The following is a 19,071-nucleotide window of genomic DNA, read 5'->3' as shown; positions in this document are numbered from 1 at the left end:
AGATGAGAGGAATCCGTTTACCGTTTTGGAATTTCCATGTTTTGTCCTTTGAAATGGGAGATCCCTGCTTGTGCTTTGATGTTTTGTCAGCGGTTCGTTGGAGTAAAACTGAACAATAAATGATAGCAATAATGACAGAGGAAACGACGACAAAAGATGAGAATGACATCCCCACTTTGACTCGATCAAAGATGGAGTGGTTTATGACTCTTCATTGGTGCTTCTCACACATTTGCTTCGCATCCCATCAAAATGTCCATTTGCTTAGGTGTTATGTTTGTTCACAGGCTTGGCAGCTGAGATTTAGCCATCTCATTGGCTATGGAGCCAAATACTATTCTTACCTCATGTCCAGAGCCGTGGCCTCCATGGTGTGGAAGCAGTGCTTCCTTCAGGATCCTTTAAACAGGTATGACAAAAATACCACTTCACTGGTGGCCAAAGCATCATCACCTCGCTCATGTGTCTTGCAGGGAAATGGGTGAGCGTTACCGTCGAGAGATGTTAGCCCATGGAGGAGCCAAGGAGCCCATGTTGATGGTAGAAGGTAACACAGACACAGTCTTAGATAAATCTAGGTGACCACCTTCCCAATGAAATTGAATGGACATGGACACTGTCTTCTGTCTTTGAAGCAGTACATGTGATGACACCTTCACAGCCTTGGCCATGAAGCTCAAAATTAAGCCCAGGGGCATCATGTTTCCACCGATCATCCTTGAGAAGGTCCTATAGCTTAATCAGAATTCACAAGTTGCAAATTTAGTTGCAAGACATGATTTGGAAATGCTCACACCTGGTCCCAGTACATGTCAGAGATTAAACCACGGATGAAGTCAAAGGATTTGTGTGTAGACCTCCGAGACAGGAATGTCTTAAGTCAAAAATCTAGAAAAGGGTGCAAAAAGATTTCTGCTGCCTTGAAGGTTTCATTGAGCACTATGGTCTCCCTCACCTATAATTTATATCCATTTTTTTCCTAGTCTTGACAATACGACAAGCTTGATGGCGACGTACGTTACAGAACAAACCACCAATATATTGGGTTGAACAAACCCAGAAAACGGGTTATTTTTCCAATCACAAAAGCGGCATGGAAGAAGAAACACTGGGGCAAACGCATCTGAGTATGATAAGAAAACATTTTATTGTGGGGAAAAATGACTAACAAATCTAGTCTTGGAAATAGTGTTCTTGCCAAATTCACAGTCTTTGTAAAAGCTCAGTCTGAGACTAGGCTGTGACTAAAAACTGTTAAACCTGTCTTTAAATCTGAGAAGGCATGAGATTATAATTTTCAAAGGATTTTTTCCCCCAAATCTTATCAGTCTTCTGGTGTACAGATAGCTGAAGCCGCACAACAGTTAGACATTTGTTTGAGACATTTACAAATGTGCGGGTATGTTTTAGCATGCAGCACAATGTCTTTGGCAGTTTAACACACTGTGCAATCCTACTTTACAGGAAATTTGGCAGTTTGCAATTGATGATGACCAATGCCACTAAATTAAATGATGTTGAATCACCAGTCTGTGACAACTGCCGACTTATCACAGCTGGTCAATCCAGTTCCCACGTTTTTCAAGTTAAAGTAACAGTAGAATTTTTTTTCTCCTTTTCTTTGTTTTCGTCACATACTCTACACGCCTGCAGCATTTTGGCGTGTCACTGTGGCTCGTTCATGAAGTTGAGTAGCACCTAGCAACAACCACTCCCAATTTCCAAAGTTTGTTCCGTCCTTCAACTTCATAGTAATAACCTATGTGTGAACAAAAGTCAACAAACTTTTTAGGATTTGACCTGGAAGAATAGACAGACCTTTTTATGTGTGTGTGCGTTGTTTCTGTATAAAGAGCCATCGTCAACCACTGGTCAGGCACACATATTACAGCACTTACGATTGTTTTTTCATGTGTGTGTGTGTGTGAATGGCTCCTTCCCCACGTCCTCTGGCTGTGACATGTCAGAACAAGACACTCCAAAGGAGAAGGCGAGTAGGGAGTTAAGAACCGAAACATCAGCAGACATTTGGGAGTGGCTTTCCCCAAGGGTCTTCGCCTCCCTCCTCCAACACTGTGCCACACATCCAGCTACAGCCAGAACAGCTCCTTGCCTCGGAAATGACAGCCAGCTCCACATCCCAACTGTTGGGATTAGCGCTGCTCTTAAACTTGCAAGCGAGTTAGTTTGGGAGAGGGCAGGTCAGGGTCCTGCAGGGGAAGTCTTATCCAAGTCTGATGAAACCCTGTAGTTTTCTTTTTTACATAGTTCAATGTCCGGAGTGACATACAGTGCTCAGCATGAATGAGTATAGACACCCTAACAAGTTTGTAATAACACCTTTAATTTTATTACAGAATCAATATTTGGGATACAATGCAACACAATACTCCACAAATGATGTCCATTCATTTCAAACAAGATTTGTTAATTTGTACACACGCACACACACACACACACACACAAAAGGACTTGATCATTCCATGCCTAGCTGTCCGCAAAAGTCATGGACATCATCCAAAATACCAGGTATGATTGTTTTTGTTGTGGGATGCATTCATTTTTACATTAGTTGATGTGATCAAACTGAAGATTTTGTAATGTATACATCACAGGATCAACCATTACTTACATGTTATTATTTAAACACATACCAAAAAAAATTGTCAAAATCTTGGAAATTGTTCTTGAACTTTTCCAATGGGGTTGTACTCACATATGCTGAGCACTGTATCGGCAGCATCCGTTCATTTGCCTTGGTCTTTCATTCTGTGGACCAGAATTGTCACCATCATTTGTCGTCTTTTGTATTGAAGTATTTTTTTGTTCAGTAAGGTGAGAGTGACAAAATACCCCTTCGAGACAAATATGAAGGTCACTGGAGACTAGAGCAAGGATACACAATCCAGCTCTACATAATCCTTTCAAACAAAGGCGCTTGTAAATGGCAGTGTGGAACTTTCCCTTCAGTAAGGCGGCAGAGGGGGCATAGCAGCATGGAAAATGATCGGCCCATCAACCAGGACTACACAGTTCCCTGTCCTGCATGCTGCCGTCTGTTTTCTACAAGAGACAGTATTGAAATTCAAACCTGCAGAGAGGCATGGAGACATAGTGGGAGGGGGTGAAGAGGAAGAAAAGAGCTGATCGAGCAGCTAAACGGACCTTTTTCCTCAGGCCACAGAGAGCGCCTTTATGGCCTTGGACTGTTCCCATAGCCTTGACCAATGAGTTCAGAACGTTTGATCTCATGAGTAAAAGGCAGATATAAACACACCCTTGTCTTTTTGTGGTGTAAAAAAGGAGACTTGGATAAATCATTTCAAGAAAAATGTCACCACGTCTTGAATGTCTCCAATGTTGTCGTCAACCAACAATTGTCAACATCTTGCTTAATCTCTTCTTACTCTCCATGTTTTCATTATCTTTTATATGTTTTCCATTGAAATTGTTCTCGTAATAAGAAGTAGCTTTACTGCCTTTCTTAGACGCTACCATCAATTGTCTGACAGACAGGGAGTGTTGAAAGTGCTTAGTCGACTAAGAAAGCCTCCTGGCAGTGTGTACCATCAGCCAATGTCTTGCTCCTCTTTCCGGGCCTCTCCTAAATCTGGTTTGAAGAAATGACATCAAACTTCAAAGTTGTAATTACAGAGTCCCATCATTTGCCTGCAGGTCAAACAGAGATGTAATGTCTTGCATCTCGACATGTTTCAAATAGTTACGAGGAGGCATCTCAAAGAGATACTTGAAGCAGCCACAAAGCCGCTTTGGATATGAATTCTGTTAATACTGCAATACATTAAACTACAGAAGCATTGCGGCTCTAGCTCAAGTTACTGAATTCCGAGGTTTGCACTCATTTTAAATGCATATGGTTGTGAAGTTGTGAAGCCCCAAATGCCTGCAATTAAAATTATGAAAGAACAGGAACACGGCCAAGCCCGGAGGATTGGGATCCTTAGCCAGGTTTAGTGAAGCATTCAGACTGGCTAGAATCAAATTTTATTTGTACAGCAGTAAATGGGTGGAATAAGAAGCCATGTATATAAGATGTATAACTCTCGATTGCCTCCTTCTCAGAGTGCATGCAAATTGCAAGCACTTCCACTTGCCACAATATATTGATTCACATATTTTTTTATTTAAGTTTTCTTTTAATTACCGTATTTTCTGGACTATAAGACGCACCTAAAGACCTAAAATTTTCTCAAAAGCCGACAGTGCGCCTTATAGTCCAGTGTGCCTTATATATGGACTAAATTCCTAAATTTAAACTGACCCAAAGCATTGTGTCATGAAATCAATCATAAGTGGCCCGCTGAAGACTACTACTATGAATCAAAAAGACTATGGATCCTTATTTTGTGATTATAAAGTAATTTGTTGCGTCTGAAGTTGAAATAAAAAAGATAAAATGGAGAATGATTTGATTTGGATTACAAATCTGACATGATGCATTAATGGTGCGCCTTGTATAAGGACAACGTTTTGAAATGGGCTATTCATTGAAGGTGCGCCTTGTAGTCCGGTGCGCCTTTATAGTCCGGAAAATACGGTATTTTACTTGGTGGACTCACTTTCAGAATGGGAACATCATTCGCATTACTACCCGCAATTATTTTGTTTACTGAAACCTAAAGGTCCTCAGAAATTTTCCACGCAGTGGCCAAATTGTTTCTTGGCAGTATCTAAGATATTTCAAACAATTTCCAAGTGGCTCTCCAATTTATTCATCCCCAAAGCGCTCATTATGACAGGCTCAAAGCTGTTAGGAGGTCACATAGGTCGTCACTGGACTCGATACCCATCTCCCACCACCCTTTCAAGTAAATAAACAAGCCATCCACTGCGTGTCCTTGTAAAACTGAAAATGAACTTTATTGTTGAAAACATTCTCTGGTTGCAATGAGCAGGAGCCAGCTTGGTTCTTTTTAGCGTTGCTCAGCAGTGAGAGGAATTCTGATATTTGCATATCTGTTACACAGTTTAAAACATTTATGTGAGTGTGCGTAGGAATGAGGCAGATTATGTGTGGTCCGTTTTTACTTTAAAGGCTTCGCATTGCTCAACTCTTCTCTTACATTGAGATGATTGTTCTCTTGTTTTGTCTCTTCTCTTCGACCCCCTCCATGTTTTGCCCTCAACAATCCAATCAGATCCTGTTGAGTGTTGTTATGGCTCCGGGGTTATCTTGACATTCTCTTCCAAACTCTCTCAGGGATTTGGGCTGAGAAAAGTTTCTCTCTGAGGAGCGAGTTATTGAACATTTTATCCTAACCCTAACCCTTAAAACCTTTACAGGTGAACTAAATTGATTTTCTATGAACTATTAAATGGGAATAGAAAACACCAGTTGATATAACAATCCTTGTGTTAGATCAGTTGGAGCTTCATTTTCATAGCAAATCATTGGCAGCTATTGGTAGGGCGCAACGTCACTATTGATGGAATCAATGCTTTCATGTGGGCTGCCTTGGGGAAGGGTGGATGTTCCTCTCGGGAGCTGGGCCCATGTCAGACACCCCGACATCGCGTTTCATCTGATAGCCAGAGGGCAGGGTGAGGCGGGTGGCTTCATAAGAGGAGACTAGCATCTCCTGCTCTCGAGTGCCATACCTAGTTCTCAGCTTTGGTGATGTTGTGTGTGTTCACCATGTGAACATTTTGGCATTGCCAGTCATGCGTGTCCGTGCAGATGTGGGTGTGTTACCAATGTAGGAAACCCAGTCAGGGAGTGAGTGTGGTTAAGGCATCTATTTACATAGTCAGGTCCACAGGGGCAAACCAAGCGACTTCAAAGCGAGCGCCTTTTTGAAGTGCAAAGCCAGCAAAGGGGAATCTTCCACGCATGAGCTCACGTACAAATGTACAAAACACACGCCGTACTCGTGTTTACTTTGTAGTATAACAGTCAATGGTCTCATAATGATCACATGTCTGAGTTCACTTGTTTGCTACAAACATTTTGGTCTGGAAAAAAATCTGAATGTGCCAAATTATCAGTATTTTGCGGCTACCCTTTTGTATATGACACATTGTCCAAACTTAATGAAAGAAGTTATATTTGTTCAGAAGATATTTTTTATTTTATTTCTTCGACCGTGTGTGCTTTTGTGTTGCAGGTATGCTTCAAAGGCGTCCTACCATCGAGGACTTCGTGGAGGCGCTGGTGTCGGAGCTCCAGCCAAACTTTGAGACATTCATCATGGATTCAGAGACCTGAGAGGTGCTTTTATGCCCTCAGGACATTTGGTAGAGTAGCAAAATGTATGTACAATAGACCACAATATGTGGGCATACATACATGCAAGGCCTTCTTACCTAATCTGTAATTATTAAAAGGTAAGAACTTTATGGTGACTACTTTTTTCATGTGTTTAACAAAATATCCATTCATTTATCTTTTGATTGCACATAGGTCAAGGTTGAGCTCTAGCCCATCCCAGCTGACCTGCATGACAGGTTGCCTACACCCTTGACTGATTATCAGCCAATCACAGGGTACATATAGAGAAACCATTATTCACACCAATGACAATTTGGTTAACCTAAAAAGCATGTTTGGGGGATGAAGGGGGATAGCAAGCAAGTGCTACCTGTTGCAGTAATAACCAAATGAATACTTTCCGAACTTACCATTGAAATGACGTGTTCCCAGAACAGCAATGGGTATTTCTTTTCTCGATCGTATCCATTTCTTTATGCAAAGCGTATTAATAGCAGACATAGCAAATACTTACACTTTTGACACCTTTTGTGCTCTGTGTGAAAGAAATGTGATACTAAATCAGTGTTTCTTTCTTATACGTACAGTCTATTAAGACAATAGTGTGTTTGAAAGGGTCGGATCAAATGCTTTCGCGTCGTACTTGGTTCCCCTCCCTGGCTGTAGATAGAAAGAGTTGGAAATCCCCATGAAACCTGCATCCCTTTGGCAACCGTGATGTAATATTAATGCCGGGTGCTGGGTCATGCTAAAGCCATACACTGACATGTGAGCCTGCGCCATGCTTAGTAGTTCACATTAAGTAGTTCATATTAACATTTTCATACACTTGTTAGCAGCTGAGGTGGTGTTGCAACTACTTCCTGCAGGTGTTGACACCCCGTCACCACTACCTTTAGCCTGGCACGATTCTGAACCGGAGGCGGGCGGTATAAAGCGGTAATAAAAGTTGCGGGCAGCAGCGGGCTACTCTGATGACCAGTGGTGGGGGAGAAATTAACTATAAATACTTTAACTGTAGATTTTTCCGGTATCTATGCTTCTGATGATATTCCCCATTATTTGATGTTATGGACTCCAAGAATTATTTGTCTAAGGCTAAAAACGAGCTTCTGCTGTTCTGTTGTTTCATCTGAAATAATCATCCGATGATAGCTTTTGCTAATTTTGCATTTTTTTGTTAGAACATATTTTTATTTCATAAAAGCCCGAGTCAGCTCTATCTAGATAGCTATTAATATAAGTATTCTATATTATTCCAACAGAAGTACCTGGTCAAAACACATGCAAGACCGGGAAGAACGCAACCCCCCCACGGGAAGGCAAGAGCCCTGATTCGAACCGCAACCTCAGAACTGTGAGGCAGATAAGCCGAACACTCTTTCACTGTTCATAAGTGACAGGGGAAAATTTTTTTTTTTACTTTTGCAAAAAAATAATAATAATTCAAGACAGAACATTATTGTCTTTATAAAGGCAGATGGATTGGCTTTGTGTATGAAGGTGTCGCTACTGATCAAAAAATGAACATTTGTCTGTTCAAGTGTTTTATTTACAAAGGTGTAAAACAAATACATGGATCATCAGCACTATAAATGCCGCACACATTCAGTCATGTCTGTTACAAAAATACGCAGCTATTTACTATTTTACATTATCCACAAGTCACTTGAACGCATGTACTCAAGATTGTCTTCAGTGTGATTTTCGTTCATGTCACGACTAAAAACGCTCAATGCCTGACATGACATGATCAAGCCAATCGTCCTCTGTTTGAACTTCATTCACTTTCACCTACGGCCACTTTTGATTGTACTTTGTTTGGGCTCGGAGGTTGTCTGCGGCCTTCGACCTCACCAGAGAGTGCATCAAATGGGAGCAAGGGGGAGGGAGTGGTGAGCGGAGGCGAGTCGTGTGAAAGGAGATCTGTCCGCCGCCTCTGTTGTTGGTGAGTCCGGGCTGTTGGAAGCCAAAGCAATGTGTGTCATCCTGGAAGACGAAGGCCAAGACGCACTGATTAGTCACAGAACTGAGCTGTGCCAGACACAGCACCACTTTTCAAGTCAGCTCTTTCTCGTAGCAGCTGTTTTTCATGCACACACATGCTGTCACCTTTGCCTTCTGCCAACAGTACTTTCAGGGGCAACTTTTCAAGAAATACAGTGCTCACTGTCATGTACATCTCTCTTTGGTCTGAGAAGACTCATTCACACATCAACAAAGACAACTGAAACTTCCAACACCATCATCCAGAGATCTTATTCAAGAGAAGATGCTTCAAGTAAAATTTTGCCTCACCCTCCCTGGTTGACGGCGGCTCCTCGCTTGGTCTTCTCTCAGCGGAACTCTGCCTGGGGCCGCGCCCTTCCTCCGCTCCTTCGTCGCCATCTTCAGAAGCTTCTATATTCCGGAAACCCTCCGGGACGGCCTCTGCAGACGCGGTCTGAGCGTGTCCTGCCAGATCGTCGTCTGGCTCAGAATTTCTGGTAAGCGTGGTACAATCAGAGGAAAATTATTTATGCAAATCACTGGCGGGCTGCACCCCGGCATGTTCTGAATTTCAAGCTTTCTCCTTTACTTCAAATCTTCCAAATAATTTCAAGTTAAATTGCAACCTAAGTGAGACCAGAGCTCTCTTTATGTTGCCGGCATGTTGGTTGCCTCTCACCTGTCGTTGAGGCTTGTGTGAGAGCAAAAGCGTGCGTTGTCCAGACTGCACTTCTCCTCACAGCATAATGATGGGATCATGTGGACCGGACCTAAGGAGTACACATACGTACATACAGACCATGGTTACTTCTACGCCTGGAAGCATGGTGAGGTCATGTAACACATAGAATGCCAATCACATCTTTAGTTGAAATAATCCAGGTATCTATTTTCTACAGTGCTTATCATTAGAGTTGCAGGTGAGCTCAAGCATGACCCTGATGTGTATGGAAAATAGATGGATGGATGGATACAGCATATCAAGACATGTTTTTGATGGAGCTTTGTATTGAATTTCAAAGTGGCCGGAGATACACAAATGTGAGCGTTTACTGTCCAGCATACCACATGTGTGTCCGAGGTCAAGGTGACACTGGCAGCAGGCTCCCTGGGGAAAGTCTTGAAGCCAACACGGGTCCAAGCAGGACATCTCGGCCCCGCCGTACTGACAGTCCTCGGACCTCAGAGATGCCGCTGGTTCAACAAGGTGCACAGATGACAACACTGATGACATTCAGCAGAAACAGACTGTTTTAGCAACAAAGATTACAGCGAGCATTGCACTTGTTCTGTTTCTACACTGAGCCAACCTTTTGACGTTGTGACTCACCACTGGGCTTTTTCTCCAGCAGCTGCCTCTTACAGTAGATGACGCAGAGGACAAGTAGGGCCAGCAGCACTGTAGCCAGAGCACTGCAGATGACCGCAGCCAGGGCCATGTCACGAGGACTGGTCACCACCGAGGGCACAGGCACCAGGTTTACTCGACTGCTGCCTGCACACAGACACTTAAAGTTAGTATGAACCATCGAGTCTCACGTCTCACACTGCATGTTTCATCAACTATACTCAAAATGCTACTAAGAGATGAAACTTTATTGTCGTTTAAGGACTTCAGTTATTTCAATGACAATGTAGTTGTAATATCACAGCTTGCTCTGCCTTGAGGACCCACCGCACCAGTGGTTTTCAAACTGGGGTCCCCGGGATTTCTCATAAATTACGACTCTTTTATTGCAAACAAAGTTTGAGAGCCTTTTGTTGAATCAGCCTACGATTTAAGACATCAAACATATTTTGTAGGTGTCGCTGATATTCCGGTTCTTTTGTGTTAGCACTATATTGTTATTATTAAATGCATTTGAGATGTGTTACATTTACACTAGCTCGAGGAGCGTCCATACACACGCTTTCCGGGAAAGCAGCCTGCGATACGTGTTCCAACAAAAATAGAACCGACAGACTTGTTTTTTAGGCACATTAATCTTAAAACAGGTTGCGCAAGCCACTGGGTCTTTGTACCGAAACTATTGTACAAGTGGCTCAAATAGTATATGATCACGCGACGAAACACAATTGCATAATAGTACATTAAACTAAGCTGATCATGACAAAGTGTCAGCCTATAATTATTTATATAGGGATGTGCGCTTGACAGATGGATCACTGATCTTTATTTGACAAGTATGTTTGATGTGGCTATTGTCCAATCCATCCAAGAGGAACATCATCTGCTCTCGGAACACAAAAGGAAGTCTGTTATCAAACGCTAAACAGCTGCAGCAAATAAACAGTGGTCCATTGAAGACAGCTCACCTGCTGATTGTATCTCCACACAAAACAGCCTAGTAAACCGCAGTCTTTCTCATGGACTACTCCCCCCTCCTCCAGCCTGGAGCTTTGATTTGTGCCTTTACAAACACTTGAAACAGAAGTGCGCGCGTTTGACCCTGAACTCTAAGAGACCACCGCACATCGCTCGCTTTACGAGGGGACATTCCTCACACTAACTCCTTTTGACTTGGTTAACATGGTCGTAAAGGCAACCCTGGAATGTTTGAAGACTTTTAGCAGTTTGGAATTCAGTAAATACAGACAACAAGCCATTACGCTTCCCACCACTTTTACAGTACATTTCCACAATCGACACAAGTAGAAGAGCTGTGTAAATAAACCTGTACTTGGGGCATTATTCTTCTGCTCAATTTAACACTGGCAAGGAAGCATGACATCAGAATAATCACACAGATGTATCCATCCCCTCAAAAACAATACTGAAAGTGCAACTAATTTAAAGTCTTTTTTTTCTCTATGGTTGATCAAAACTACACTAAACAGTATCTATTTTGATCATGTTTGGAATATTGGCATGTGCATATGTTCATGAGCACTTTGTCAACTTGTTGGAAGTTATGCAACTTGAATTGACTAATAGAGGGTTTGATAAAATAGATCAAATTATCTTTGTGGTGTTTATAGTTTTTGTGGTATCGTTAAATAATGATGGGCCACCAACACGTTAATGACTGGTAAACGTGCTTTTGAATCATTTGAAGGCTCTGTTTTGAAGTGTTCTTTGGCTTGGCAAGATATGCAACTTCCTAGTGTGTACTATCTGTGCGTGCGTTCGTGCGTGCGACGATTTAAGGGAGCTTTGAAGTAAGTCTACATGATTGAGTTTATGGGTGACATCTGGCGTTTGCTATTTCCAAAATCCATAATTGAGGACAGGACGTCAAGGTTAGTTTGCTCAAACAGAAACTGTAACCCTCGTGGATTTTTTTTTATTATTGTTTCATGAAAAAGATGCCACCTCCTCCCTGTAGTATATTAGTTGTTCTATGGCTTGATATAAAAGTCTTTGCCATACTTATGACTACAACAGGAGCTCCCTTTGGACTAATACATAAATCTAACAACAATCCCAGCAGATCTGACAATGTGTATCTCTGCATGCATTTACGTGTCTGTCTGCATGCCAGTGTGTTTGCACGGTCCGCTCTGCTCTACCGTGACAGTGAAAATGTTCAGCAGATGAAACCCATTAGAGGCTTAAGGAGTCCATAAAACACAATCTTATTTTGACTAGGCCCAAAAAGTCACTGGAGAAAAGGGAGGAGAAAGAAAGGGTTGCTTTAAAATTTACAGAGGGTGACGACCTCCCCTGCACAGCTGCAATGCTGCCGCAGGCCAGCGAAGCCTGTTAGATTAAACTAGCTCTTCAGTTTTCACCACCCTACTCCAGATAACACTGGATGGAGGCAGCAAGTCTTTCAAACATTTGGAAAAGCTCTACTGAGAGTCCCCACAGGAGCTAACTGCCAGCTATGTTCCCACACAATGGCTGTTTTGTCTAGAAGGCCTCCTCCAATATCACAATTGGACACTGCATAGATGGACCACCAGGCCCACAGAAGAGGGCCAAGGCAAACATCAATACTGTCCACAAAAACAAAAAAATAACAAGAGCACACTAAACGGAGTTTTAGGATATAACTTTTTTTCCCTTCCTGGTGACTTGAAAATAAAAAGAAGAAATTTTGAGAGCGTTGTGAGATATCCCAGAGCCGTCTGCATTTATTTAACATGTAGCCGCTAAACCTGCCCAGAACTCCTCTGAAGCAGAGGTTTGCCAAAACTCTCCTCGGAAACAGCTGCCATCTCTACAAACAGGAAGTCACTCTCAATTACCAAAGGGGTTGAGTTCACTCACCTATTTGTTTTATGTGGAAACCCAAAATCATTTACCACCTCTAATTACTGGAGGAGAGAAGATAATTGAATCTGAGGCTGAGTGGAAAGTTAGCTTCGCTTGACCTCTTGGCTCCTTTTTGTGTGGCTGACATGCGCAAATTACTCTAAGTAACAAGGTTTCAACTCCTAGCAGTGGCAAAATTAACAAGCACGGGAGTTACTGTCAAGTCAAAGTAAACCCACCCCCCGAGGTCACACTATTTAGAATTGAAACAATATTTGCAGAAATAATGTGACCTTTGAAGTGACAATCTTAAGGATGATCTCCACAAGTGTATTTTGTGTATGTGTGATTGTGTGGGCGGGGTGTCTTTTTATTGTGATGTCACCACAGAAGGTTACCAGTGAGAACAAGGAAAGGGACAACATGTGAAGTTGGTCATTAAAGTAATTGCAGTTTAGGAAAACAGTACTAGTGTCTCTGTCCAGACTGTTCAGTAAAATTATGAATGACTAAGACTACCGCACCTTTAATAGCACAAATATGTAATGTACGCTACACTTCTGTTCCTGGGTGTGACGGGTTGAGAAAAACAATCGCGGCTTCTTGGGGAATACAGCCAATTGTCACACACTATGTCACACATTATAAACAGATGAGTACTTTTAATTTAGTTTCATTTGATCTTACAATACAGCAGTTAACATTTTATATTTGTATAATAGTCAAAAATCTGAACTGTTACACTGCCTGTACATTTAAAGATTACATTTAAGATTTTGTAATGATTCTGGAACCATTGTATTAGATTTGTTGTTTTGCTGTGGGAATACACACTCTAAAGTTAGAACAAAATAGAGGCCAACCAGGTTCCAGTCAGAAATTATATTGGCCAATGGATGTTCCACTGTATCCATGACAACATGACACAGTATCCCAGTGATGACAAGCAAAGTGTGGGACAAGGTAGTGGAAAAGGTGCTTACATTGAGGCTCATACTGAGGCGGAGGGTCTCCGCAGGGTATGCACTCCATGTCTTGGAAGCCACTTAATTTTGTCTTTCTGTAATATCTGTTGAGAACACAATTGCAGTCTTTCTCAAAATGATGTCAGAATATCAAAATAATTCTCTCAGGTTGGAATTTTTGTTTGTTTTCTGCAAAAGAATGACAATGATGTGTTTGTACTCTCACCCGGGTAGGCACTCTCCACACACAGCATTATTGGTAGTGGAACAGTTGCTCTTCTGGAAGCGATTGAGGAGTCCACAGTCCAGACAAGGCTTACATTTCTGGACACTCTGGTCTTCCTTGAAGCGACTGGTCCTGCACGGCACGCACCGGGCATCTTCTCCATAACCAAAGCCGCATTCCTGGAGGGATTAAAGGAAGAAACACACTGGGTAAGAGGTGGGGTTGATGCAGCCGGTGAGAAGAGGGCTTGAATGTGGACTACTGGGGGGTGTAGAAAAAGAAGGATCTTAGTTCATAGGATAAGAAGAGGACAATGGCCCACCTCTTTCGAGAGTCCATCTTACACCGGCAATAATCTCCTTGACTCTCTAAAACGGAATGATCAGTCTTCCGCTGGAAGTTCCAGAAAGGCCAAACATTTAAATGATAAAGACCCTGAAGAACTCCCCCTGTTGTATCATGGCACCTTTATTACTGTGTGTGACTCTCCTTTCAGTCACACACACACACTGGGTGTTCCGTTGATTGAGAGGCCAGCAAGTAAAAGAAAGATTTAAAGAAGGACACAAGAATTTGATTAAATATTTGTATAGAGAAATTCAAGTGGGTAAAGCAGATTGAAAAAAAAAATCATAAGAGATACAGTAAATAAAAACAAGAAATAAAAAAATAAAGATAAATTGGCATGTGATTTTTCGAATATGAAGCTGTGGACACCAGTTCTGCTCCTTGGCGGTGGTGTTCACTGGTACCAATCTGGCATCACATTTTGTCAGCAACGTACACTGTGATGGGGGGCTTGGGTGACATCATACAATGACAGCTGCCCTCCTGTTGTCCAGTGCCCCAATGTCAAGCTTGGACAACACAGAAAAGGAGGCACTCATATATCATTAAAGTGAAGGTCAGCTTCAAACGGCTCTTCCCTTCTCTCCTCGCCCGTGTCCCATTTCACTGCCTGGCCATGCAGTCCTGCTGGAATGTGGGCACAAGAGTTTGGTATGGGGGTTGGGGAAAGTAAACTGGCCAGAAATGAAATGGGATTTTCGAGGCAAAGATGTGACACAGTGATGGCATCGCAGTGGAGGAGGAATGCAGTTCTCTGAAAGCAAACACATGCAAGCCCGATCTTACCCTTGGGGAAAGCCTGGCCCGAGGTACACCAGCTTAGGATGGACTATTGCAGCTGTTGTTATGACCGTTCCATTTACGGCCTCGCTGTCCATCAGCGGAACGAATGAGATGGAAGAAAGGGTGTGAAACAGAGGGTGACTGATGAGTGATTATAGTCAGAAAAGGCAAAATAAGGGTGACGTGTTAGGCCACAGCTGCTGGAGAAAAGTGGAGGGGATAGGGAGGTGCGGCCATGGGTCAGGGTAGGTCGGTCTTCAACGAGTGGGTTTCACTCCCACAAGAAGCTTGTACCCACAGAGGATTCATGGCTTGGCACTGGCTCAAGCTCTGTGCCTCTGGGCCACTGAATGACGGAGGCTTATGTCCCATATAGCAGATACAAATAGTGCCCAGTGCACAAGAACAAAATGAAAATGCAGCCAACTTCTGCTTCTCTGATCCCGGCAGAGCTGAACATCACAAGGGGGTGATCAGTGTCCTCTTTCATCCCAACTAACAAAGCCCACCAGAACTGAACCCCTCTACTGCATGACACTACTCCACAACAATACATTCATGGACCTTGTTTACGTCCAACTCTGATGGACTAAGTAATTAGACGTGTCTCAATACATTTGTCCACAATACACAGTGTTCTTTTTTTGGTCAGGGGCACCGATATTAACTTGAGTGCAGATGAGGGAGAAGAGGCCGAAGATATTTGTGGGATTAGGAATCACGTGGGAGAGATCAGTCATCTGATCAGGTAATGAAGTGAACATAATGCTGAATCATTTCTCCCTGAGAAAAATGCAGTTTATTTATAGTTCTGATGCTTCTGTTGCTAAACTATTGTGTCTTTCACCAAATAATCTTTTGCCCTGCCCGTAATACTGAAGGAGGAAATACTAGAGGCTTGCGACATACTACAACATGTTGACACATCAAAGTAACGTGCCTGCCTTTTTAGAAGCTGGCTGGTTTCCAGCCTGCACTAGAAGGAAATTCGTTTTCCTTTCCTTCACGCTTGACACGTTAAAAAATATATATATTGAGGAACAAGGGAATGAAAAATGGTTGAGACGAAAAGCTTGTAATGGATGTTGCAAATCTGTGGGTGGTTCTTTTTGCTACGGTGAGTGTGAAGGGGCTAATTGATGTTTGCCAGCCTCAAAGCAGTGTCCAGAGGCAAACTTCCATTGCTAACTGGGGCACATTCCTTTGGGATCTCTATGGCAGCTGCACAGAGGGAATCCAAACGTTTACTTCTCCCCTAAATAGTCACATCTGAATATGGACAGATTGTCTTGGTTACAGAGCTGAAACTAGAGGTTGTTCCTTGGGAAACTTTCTCTGAGGGCAGGCCTGGGATCTCTGTTGTGAGCCAACATTTTGCTGCTTTCAGAGAAAGAATGAGGCGGCCAATTATTAACCAGGACCCCAGGGTGCTCGCAACATTCATGCCTGTTAAAGGCACATGAAGGCTACCGAAGTCTATCACAAAGCATAGAGACTGTGGGTGGGTCTGTTCACTGGGTTTAAATGCATGTGCGCAACACATGTCAAGAGTTTATTTTCACCAGTTCTTGAATGCAGAGGTGCAGCATATGGTCTAAGACAGTTTTGCTGAGTGTTCCTAAATTGAGGCCGTTGATTTAATGTTGTACATTCAGATACAGTCTTGGCTTGAGATCCAGGCTCTTTTTAATGAAAGGCCCAAATAATACATGTATACTATATACTGAATACATTGCAAGCTACATTATGTACACAAATTGTTCCAAATGTCTGCTTCATCAAAGATTTGTTTCGAATCTTAGATTACTTGTACTACTGATTGAGTTAACTCTGCATCTGCATATGAAGATTACAGTTGTGCCTGGGGGTGGTTCTCTAACACTCAGAGATGTGAGTGACAGAGGTGCCTTTGCAGTAAAAATTCATTTTTGCTCCTCCCCAACAACAAAAAGAAAGATGTCAGAACAGTCTCAATGTATCACTCCAAAATATTTGCTTGACATCAATAACTACTTTCCTAATAGCTAGTGCTGTGGTAGAGGTGTCAAAACGATTTTTTGAACGCACTTTAATGCAAATAAAATTGTAACAGATGAATCGATGGAAGAATGGACAGAATAATCCGTTCCGAAAAATATTCAATAGTGACAACAGATAAATGCCAACAAATGACTTTTTCAATCAAGTCAAGCTATTGATTCACCTTGAAATAGTTTGCAGTCTAAAAGAAGACAACGACTCATCCTAACTGACAAAAATAATATTTAAAAAAAACATTAAGTGATTGTTCATTTCAGCATCATAGGAAATTCTTACTTTTTATTGTGTAGTCTTCTTGCCAATCATGATTGGTGGTAATAATTTACTCAGCTTTCCACCATTGCTTACACTTGCACAAGAAGAGAAATAGCTGCAGTCAGAGAGGTAAGCCTTGACTCACCAAGTTGACACTATAAAGGCCTGTCCGTACAAAGCACTCATATAAATACACTAACCTACTACAGTAGTGGAAAGAAAAATCCATGACCAACTCTGAAAGCGGCAAGTTTAGGCATGGCTTCAAAAAGTGGAGACAATGAGTTGGAAAGGGTGCCAGGGGGAGACAGGAAACAATGGATGCCATTCAGCTGGAGAAGGCCAAAAGTATGGGTGTGACTGAATAAAGACAGGTCCTGTAGGAGTAAAGCTAATAACAGCTTGGCTGTTCTCTGCATGAATGAGAGGAAGTCATTAATAATGTTGTGTGCCTGGATGATGGACTTTTCTAAACATTCTTTGCCTGAACTCAACCGTTTCTCTTTTTTTTTTTTTTACGTGACTAATCCAACCAACATTTGTTTTGCACTTAACGGAAGTTGCCAAAGCAGCAGTGCAGTGGATCTTGTAGGTGGGAAACAAAATAAATAGTCTTCCAGCAAATATTTGAACGGAACTTTTTACAAGAGAAAACACACACACACAGGATTTTTTTCTTCCTGACCTTTGATAGCTCCTGTCCGGCATCGCATTGCTTGCAGGGTTTACAATTCCCAAACTGGTCCTTGTACTCCTGCTCTCTGCATTCCCTGCTCTCCTCTTCAGCGCTTGCAGGAATCTGAGCAAGACAGACCTTTGGTGGAGGACAGTTATGAAATTTCTTCATTTCACCACATTTATTATTACTCTGATACTGAAGCAATGACTTGATGGGAGCTCCATGTTTATTCTACCCCCCCACCCCCCACCCCTAAAAAAATCTGGAGTTAGGTAATGAAGCCAGTAATGAGTGGAATTACAATGATACTCAGAATTATCTGCCACCAAGTCAATCGAATTGATAACCACCATGTATGGGATGCATGGTTTTGCATCATGATATATTGTGACTTGTGAGCGGATAGCCACTTAAAATAAGAAAAACACTCCCTTACCAGACATAGGAGCTGTACAGTAATTACAAGAGAGATGGAGTTGTGAATTATCTGGACCATTGTGCTAAGCCACTTCTGCAACTAGCATCTGAAAAAACAGGCAAAATATACTTTGAGTTGTCTTTCGGTCGCATTCTCAGCGGCGGCGAACTCTTACAAAGTCTTTTGCATAAGGGACCATGCATGCTATTGATAAAAAGATATAATGCGCTGATTGATGAAATTTTAAGTATTAGTGGTTCCGCTGGATGTATTTGCAGAACAAATCTTTAAAACAAACATTGTTGAAAAGCCTAAAAAAACAACCTTTACTGCGTTTCTCCTCCAATAAAACGTGCTTAGGCAGAGCTACACGTCTGCGAGGAAGATGATGCTGCAGATGTTCAACTGCAAATTGCAGTTGCATTCTGCAACCCCGACATCTTCAAAATTCCATATTTTACTTTCTAATTCACATTACAAACATGTCGACAGATTAATATAAAAATGAACGGTTGCAAACCAAACAAGGCTAAATAAGATGACGCAAACACACAATTCAGCCCCTTAAATAGTTAAAATTCCAGCGCGAGAGCGCGTAGCATCACGAACGTGTTAAAGTCAACTTTTTATTCATTGCCAAGTTTAGGTGTCACGAAAGTCGAAATTGTTTTTATAGTTAGCGCTCGTGTGTTGACATAATTGCAGTGTTCCCCGCAGCCTACACAAACTATGATTAAGCCGAAGCCAGAAAAAAATGAAACCGATTTAAACGTTTTACCCGCTAGCTGAGAACGAGTGGGTCCAAATCAAGATCACAACCGGGTCCAGAAGCTGGTTGAGCTCTGGTGTCACTCCACACGTCCGCGGATCGCAGGAGAAGCTGCCTGACTGTGCAGCGCTCCACATGAAAGCAGCAGCGAGAACAAACTCAGCGCTCAGAT

The 19,071-nt window shown here is 42.2% G+C and overlaps 2 protein-coding genes across 6 annotated transcripts in view; one reads left to right on the top strand and one right to left on the bottom strand.

Annotated features, from left to right (window-relative positions):
- LOC133155201 (mitochondrial intermediate peptidase-like) overlaps positions 1-7,986 on the top strand; it is a 17,690-nt gene extending 9,704 nt beyond the window's left edge. Inside the window, exons 17-21 of one of the 2 annotated variants that reach the window (XR_009714611.1) lie at positions 288-409; positions 474-547; positions 6,126-6,345; positions 6,422-6,504; positions 7,495-7,986. Coding sequence is in view for 1 of the 2 variants with exons in the window: in XM_061280321.1 (XP_061136305.1) it covers positions 288-409; positions 474-547; positions 6,126-6,226 (297 nt within the window). In the remaining variant the exon portion in view is untranslated. Of the gene's footprint in view, positions 1-287; positions 410-473; positions 548-6,125; positions 6,358-6,421; positions 6,505-7,494 lie in introns of those variants that run through there. The other variant, XM_061280321.1, reaches the window with a different exon arrangement.
- Positions 7,760-19,071, bottom strand: LOC133155202 (tumor necrosis factor receptor superfamily member 19-like). 4 transcript variants are annotated; one of them, XM_061280322.1, is made up of 10 exons: positions 18,909-19,071; positions 18,149-18,236; positions 17,719-17,847; positions 13,608-13,786; positions 13,400-13,485; positions 9,549-9,713; positions 9,284-9,442; positions 8,898-8,988; positions 8,528-8,712; positions 7,760-8,218 (listed from the first exon to the last, which is right to left on the bottom strand). In XM_061280322.1, the coding sequence occupies exons 2-10, from the start codon at positions 18,206-18,208 to the stop codon at positions 8,214-8,216; spliced, it is 1,059 nt and encodes a 352-aa protein (XP_061136306.1). In that variant the 5' UTR covers positions 18,209-18,236; positions 18,909-19,071; the 3' UTR covers positions 7,760-8,213. The 4 variants fall into 4 exon arrangements, with proteins under 4 accessions (XP_061136306.1, XP_061136308.1, XP_061136307.1 ...); XM_061280324.1 differs by having other exon boundaries at positions 9,284-9,412; XM_061280323.1 differs by having other exon boundaries at positions 17,719-17,832.

The sequence above is a fragment of the Syngnathus typhle genome, linkage group LG6 (assembly GCF_033458585.1).
Source record: "Syngnathus typhle isolate RoL2023-S1 ecotype Sweden linkage group LG6, RoL_Styp_1.0, whole genome shotgun sequence".
NCBI classification, from domain to species: Eukaryota; Metazoa; Chordata; class Actinopteri; order Syngnathiformes; family Syngnathidae; genus Syngnathus; species Syngnathus typhle.
Note: the sequence above shows the minus strand (reverse complement) of the source record. Positions and strands in the feature narration are given on the sequence as shown.

What these genes read in the sequence shown, in the direction of transcription:
- LOC133155202 (XM_061280322.1), bottom strand. Translation starts at nt 18,208, where the DNA reads ATGGTCCAGATAATTCACAACTCCATCTCTCTTGTAATTACTGTACAG. An exon ending in GCCTCAGTATGAGCCTCAAT is followed by an intron (nt 9,714 to 13,399) that starts GTAAGCACCTTT and finishes GTCTGTGTGCAG; the next exon opens with GCAGCAGTCGAGTAAACCTG. An exon ending in TGACCTCGGACACACATGTG is followed by an intron (nt 8,989 to 9,283) that starts GTATGCTGGACA and finishes TGTACTCCTTAG; the next exon opens with GTCCGGTCCACATGATCCCA.